The sequence below is a fragment of the Staurois parvus genome, unplaced genomic scaffold (genome assembly GCF_062004578.1).
Source record: "Staurois parvus isolate SC_StPar_1 unplaced genomic scaffold, SC_StPar_1.0 ptg001313l, whole genome shotgun sequence".
NCBI lineage: Eukaryota > Metazoa > Chordata > Amphibia > Anura > Ranidae > Staurois > Staurois parvus.
The window spans coordinates 684,805-691,451 of NW_028319109.1; the positions used below are offsets into that span (position 1 = coordinate 684,805).

Below are 6,647 nucleotides of genomic sequence, written 5' to 3' on the forward strand. Positions count from 1 at the left end.
AGAATGATAACAATTTTGAATATTTTGGATTCCAGATAAATCCTTTGGTCTGGTTTGGTTAGCCATTCAGCATGCTTATCAGATTTTAGACAAAAACATTAAATGGCAAAAAGTTAACTCCATGATCAGTTTATACGGTATGGAGCCTATTTATTGTGAGTTAATCTTTTTACTTTTTTGACTAGATAGCTCAATCAATATTATGAGCTTGAGCTCACAATACTTTTAGTCCCTGTTCACATGGTGTTTGTCCAGCTAAGTGCTAAATATTCCCTAGTGTTAACGCATGTTTCAACGTGCTTATATGCGATTACGTCATGCGATCAAACGTTTTTTTTCTGCCAAAACACTAACAATCACCCAAAAATCTCCTGCAATGGCACAAAATGAACTATTGCTCTTTTCACACGGTCGTTCCGTATGTTCATTTTTTCCATTATTGATGAAAAACGGACACCAATGTATTTCTATGGACTAGCAGATGTAAACGGATGATCATCTGTTTCCATCCATTAATGTCCGCATCCGTTGACATTCGTTTTTTGAACCGTAGAAAACCCTATTTTTCTTCCATAACAGAAAAACTGAACGGGTGAAAAAATGCAAGTAAGCTGATGTAAACTGATGAACACGGATGTAAACGTACAAAAAAATACAGACATTCGGTCCGTTTTTTTACCAATGCAAAAAAAACTACCGGTGTGAAAGGTCCCTTATTTTTTTAAAATGTTTGCAGTCTCTGGGATTAAAAAAAGCTCATGTAGCGATAGGTGTTGTTTACTTCGGGAAAACTAATGTTTCTTTTACTGAAGCCTCTTAATATTTTACTAGAACTCACTGTCAGGTAAAATTATAACTTATAATTATGTATTTAAATTAATAAATGTATTTATACAAACCAAACGCCAAAGATCTGGCTATGATATGAAATCCTATTCACAAACCATGGGCATAAAACTGTTACTAAACTCAGGACCCTGCATTCACTAATTCACAAATGCAATTTTTTTAGTAAATATAAACTGCTAAATATATTTTCTTGTGTTCAAAATAATAGCAATCAGGACAATACTGCCCTTTCCAATCTTCTGCTCCTACTACTTTGGTCTTTACCCTTTTGACTTGCTGATCCGACCTGTCAATTGACCTCGCTAGAACTGCCACCTGCCTCGACTTCTGCCTGCCCACCCACTGTTCTTCTGCCTGTCGATTCTGTCTGATCTTTCCCGCTTGTTGCCTGACCTTGCATACATTCCTACCAGTATCCTGCACCTGCACATCTGCCTAAGCATTGGCTCATGATTGGAGCACGATTACCCTTATGTAATCTTTAATGTTAAACTTTTTAGGTTCTGGTGGTATCTATCAAACATCACTTTATCTTTCTTTATGGCTTACTGTTACTTCAAGGGGTTAGGGAATTTTTTTTAATGAATGTCGTGTGTAGTTTATATGTATATTGTGTAGTGTCACACTTGGCAATTCAACATGTTTCCTACATGTATATATGTTGCACGCTGCCTACTTTACGGTAATACTCGTGCAAGCAGTTTTTAGGCTATTTTGACTTAATTACAGTTTTCTAACTGCCACTTAATTATATAACTATTTTTAAAGGTTGTCTACATTCTTGATGCAATTATGAGCATTTGTACCACTATATTCCGCAACAGATTAAAAGGTGCATTTGTTATTTAGTCGCCCACCTTGTTAAAATTTCTCCATGTTCACAGTGTACTTTAACGGTGAATTGTAGCAGGGCTTGGTCAATCCCACCAATTAAGAAAATTATACAAAACTTAAATGAGTTCTCCTGATATTTGAAATATGTAAATATCGGACAAAATAGCGCTCAGAATAAACAAATGTGATCATGAATCCCCGGCCTATCCAAATGGACCAGGATAATGGATACATTAGAAAAAGGTGGCCACGCCTAATGTTTTTGCTATCTCTTTGTTTGTTTTGTTTTGTTTTTTTCAGCCTAATGATGGCATGATCGTGACAGCTCTTTGGATCTTACCTTGAGAGTTGACAGCAACAGATTCCAAATGCAAATAGCACTCTTGAAATGAACTCTGGTCCTTTTATCTGCTCATTGGGATAATGAGTGAATAACACACACCTGGCCATAAAACAGCTGAGAAGCTAATTGCCCCATTACTTATTGTTCCATTAACAAGTGGGAGGCACTTTGATAAGCTTTGATGAGAGATGATGAGTACCATGCTGTTACACGTCCAGATTACATTTCATGGGGTACCCAGGATAAGTGAGTACAGCAACAAGAACACAGAAGCTCTACAACACTGGGACAATGTATGATGGCACAGAGGATCATTAATGACAAAGGACGTTTCCCTGTCCTTTCGGAAGTGCCCTGACCACAGTGCTGCTAGCACTGCAGCTTTAAACCGTTGTCCATTTTGCTAAACAGATGACATTAGATCTCCATGATACTAGCTATGAAGCTATTTAATGCTTCTGAGTAGGCAAAACGTATTCTCTTTTCAATGTTTCAGGTGTTCACTATTAAAAATATGAAAAAATCCAAATACATATTATTGTTTGCACATACTTTATTAAGTAAAATATGTTTATGTAAAAAACAAATGTCAATTTGAGTAATTTCCACCAAAAATAACACATTGTATACAATGTAGCCGGTCAACCCTTGATGAAAGTTACCGCTCAAATACCAAGCTGCGCGCTAGCAACAGGTGTCCGGCAAATTTTGCAGTCTGAAAAAATGTCATGCACCGCTTCCAATTGTATGTACGATTACTTTACTGAAGAGTGGCAGAGATACTTCACCAGTTTTCCCAGATTCAAATCTGCAAAGAGGAACTGCTGAAGTTTTTCTGCCAATTGTTCAGTAATGTTTTGTACAACTGATTTTAAGTCTTAAAATGTCTTCTATAAGATTTTTTTTTTTCAACTTCTTGAGATATGTCTATAGATAAGGGTTAGGCAACCCCTGGCACTAGTGCAAGAGATGGCACGCAACTGCAATAGGGGAGTCCTGGGAGACCCTTCCATGTTTATTGTTATAAAGCAGTGTGGCCCACCTATATTGCTACTGGTGTAGGTTCCACTGCTCTCTCCACACTGAAGTCGGATTCCCCAGGCTGGATGTTTTTAATTTAAAAAAGTTATTAAATACAGTATTGTTCCTCCTCTGTGGTGAGCTGGCTAGTGGCCATTTTATTAGTGTACTTGCCCTCCCTCTGAACATTTCTCATTAATTAATTAATTGTACAGCTAGAGATTTTTTGGTAACATTTTTAAGTCATGGCTTAATTCCTTTCTGGCACAATATATTCATAAAGACCAGTTGGGATTCATATTGGGTCGTCAAACGTTAGACCAGATTTGCAGATCTGTTACTCTGATCTTATTTGCCCGTTCTAATTGGAATGCCCCCCTTTCTCGGGCACTCTTGGACCTTCAGAAGGCTTTTGATATTCTGGGAATATTTGTGTACTACCCTGAAGGCCTTTGGATTTGGCCTGTCGTTTGTGGCTTTGCTGCGCTCGTTATATGATAATCCCTCGGCTCAGGTCTCCATTAAAGGCTACAAATCTGCTGTATTTCCAATCTGAAGAGGCACTAGACAGGGCTGTCCATTGTCTTTACTCCTTTTTGCGCTACCAATTGAGCCTCTGGCTATATAAATTCGCTCCCATCCCCAAATCTATGGCGTAATGAACAACAGGAACAAAACTGCTCCTTTGATTGTCAAGGCATTAGATAAATATCCCAATTCCTCAGATCGGGTTAGCGACGGTCAGAGTTTTGGAGGATCCAGGAAAAAAACATGATTCTGATGTAGAAAAAAAACTGGAAAAAGGATTTCTATGACATGTGCAGGAGAACTGAGGGATGTGGAATCTAATGGTGCAATAGTTGAGGCTGGTCTGAGAAATAAATGGCACAAAAATTGGAAAAACAGTCATGTGTGAAAATGCAGGAATTGGAGTAAATTGAAGAATGATTTAGCAGGATTTGGGGTTCTCTGAGAGGTCATTTAGAAGAATATGCAGCGGAGAAGATCCTGAAACTGAGAATTGATTGTCAAGAAATGATAGAAATATCCCAAGTCCTCAGATCAGGTTAGCGACGGTCAGAGTTTTGGAGGATCCAAGATAAAACATGATTCTGATGTAGGAAAAACTGGAAAAGGATTTCTATGACATGTGCAGGAGAATTGAGGGATGTTGAATCCCTTAATTCTCCTGCATAAAAATTCTCCTGCAAAATAGTTGAGGCTAGGCTGAGCGATAAATGGCACAAAAATTGGAAAAACAGTTGTGTGAGAATGCAGGAATTGGAATTATTGAAGAATAATTTTGCAGGATTTGGGGTTCTCTGAGAGGTCATTTAGGGGACTATGCAAAAGAGAAGATCCTGGAACTTGAATTGATTGTCAAGGAATGAGAGAAATATCCCAATTCCTCAGATCGGGTTAGCGATGGTCAGAGTTTTGGAGGATCCAGGAGACAAATTGGGTGACAGGAAAGCAAAGATATTGCCAGACATTCTAATTCTTCTTTATTCTATTAAAAATGTGTTTTTGCATTTGTCTATGTTCCCATTCAGGACAGGAAGTGAATAGAAATCTCTCAGATACAGAAATGGATGACAATACAAATTCTACATGTCTTATTTATTCTTTTTCCTCCAAACATGACGAGTGAAGTTTAGACCAAAAAGTTCTACTTTGGTCTCATCTGACCACATGACTTTCTCTTATGCCATTTCTTTGCAGCTGTATGCCGTGACCAAAACTTCCACACACATGCACGAGTGACGCCATTGGCGGCTCGGACATTCAACCAGCTGTAACACCGGAAGGAATACCGGGTTTAGATGGAAACCTTGTGCAGTGGTGAGAGTTTGTCGCTGGAGGGCTTTGTAACCTTAGTAAGTCTTTCATAATGTATGCGATGCATACTAGTCAAATATCATTGGCAGTATCCTAAACACTAGACTAGGTACATTATATCTACATCAAAGACATGGTAAATTAGAATGTATAGGTGAAATAAGGGATAATGGACCTAATGCGGAGTAAATAACCTTCTTCCCTTAACCCAATGAGGTGAGACTGAGAAGACTGGGCCGAAAGAGGATTTCTCGAGTAGGATACTCCATCTACTCTCCCGCCAGTCAGCACAAAGAGCCAGGAACCAAGAGTAACACCTGCCAACCAATGCCAAACAGCGCTCAAAAAGGCCCAGAGGTAGCAGGCATTAGGTATATTGCGCTGAGCACACTGTCCAAAGTAACCCCAACTCCTGAAACACATCTTCCTTAGGCCGTTAGACTTTCCATATTTCTGATTTCACTAAACCTTGAAACCAATGACTCATAGGGGACGTTTGCTTCCATAGGTTGGGAATGCATGCATGCGCCACATTTAATAGATGAATGGGCAAGGAATGTTTATAAATTGAAGGTAGGCTGGTGGATCTGTACCCAGGGTCCACTAAGGTCAACTGCAAGACTTATATTTTCACTCCTATACAGAACTGAACCTGAAGCCTGTAGGATAAATATTGCTCAGTAGCATATTGCCTATAATGCCTGGACAAGTTCGAATCCCAGCTTTTGCAGGTTAGCAATCGAAGATATGTGCAACAGGCCACCTGTTCCCTAGAGAAGGACAGCCTTCTGTTTGCGCACATAGGGAGGGACATAAACTCCCTCTGCAACATTTAGAAATGAGGTGTATACTCCATTGCGGCACATAAATGTTCAAAGGCGGTGAACAGAGGCCCGGAGCAGAGAAGCCCGGATATGGGATAGATTGCAAGAAATTACACAACTGGCAAACCGACCAAGAACTTGGGTTTACAAGGGGGTTGCTAGAGAGCTAATTGCTTGGAGAGGCATCCAACCCTGATGAGTTGTGATGTGCCTTACCCTGTGTGTATCCAGCCTTCTCCAGACAACATAGCTGCCTACTGTAAGTTCCTGGAGTTCCCTCCCTCCCTCCCCCCAAAGGGATGGAGGAAGGGTGGGAGAAAGGGAGGTAGGGAGAGAGAGAGAAAGGGAGGGAGGGAGAGAGAAAGGGAGGGAGGGAGAGAGAAAGGGAGGTTGGGAGAAAGGGTGGGAAAAAGGGAGGGTGGATGAAAGGCTGGGAGGGAGGGAGGGTGGGATAAAGGGAGGGTGGGAGAAAGGGTGGGAGAAAGGGAGGGAGGGAGGGAGAAAGAGAGGGATGGAGGGAGAAAGGAGGGAGAAAAGGACGGAAGGAGGAAGAAAGGGAGGAAGGGAGGGAGGGTGGGAGAAAGGTAGGGAGAGATGGGTGGGAGGGAGAAAGGGAGGGAGGGAGAAAGGGAGGCAGGGAGGGAGGGAGGGAGAAATGGAGGGAGAAAGGGAGGGAACGAGAAATAGAGGGAGAGGGGAGAAAGGGAGGGAGGGAGAGAAAGGAAGGGAGGTAGGGATGGAGAGAGAAAGGGGGGAGAGAGAGAGGGAGGGAGGGAGAAAGGGTGGAGAGAGAGAGGGAGGAAGAGAGGGACGGAGAAAGGGAGGGAGGCCAAGAGGGAGGGTGGGAGAAAGGGAGGGAGGGTGGAAGAAAGGGATGGAGGGAGGGTGGGAGACAGGTAGGAAGGGAGGGTGGGAGAATGGTAGGGAGGTCGTGAGAA

At 41.5% G+C, this 6,647-nt stretch overlaps 1 protein-coding gene across 1 annotated transcript in view; it reads left to right on the top strand.

The window, feature by feature from the left end:
* Positions 1-2,559, top strand: part of CCDC40 (coiled-coil domain 40 molecular ruler complex subunit) — a 571,335-nt gene extending 568,776 nt beyond the window's left edge. The window contains exon 18 of the mRNA XM_089661108.1: positions 1,984-2,559. Coding sequence (XP_089517234.1) covers positions 1,984-2,028 — 45 coding nt within the window. The 3' untranslated portion in view covers positions 2,029-2,559. The remainder of the gene's footprint in view (positions 1-1,983) is intronic.
* Positions 2,560-6,647: the final 4,088 nt, after the last annotated feature.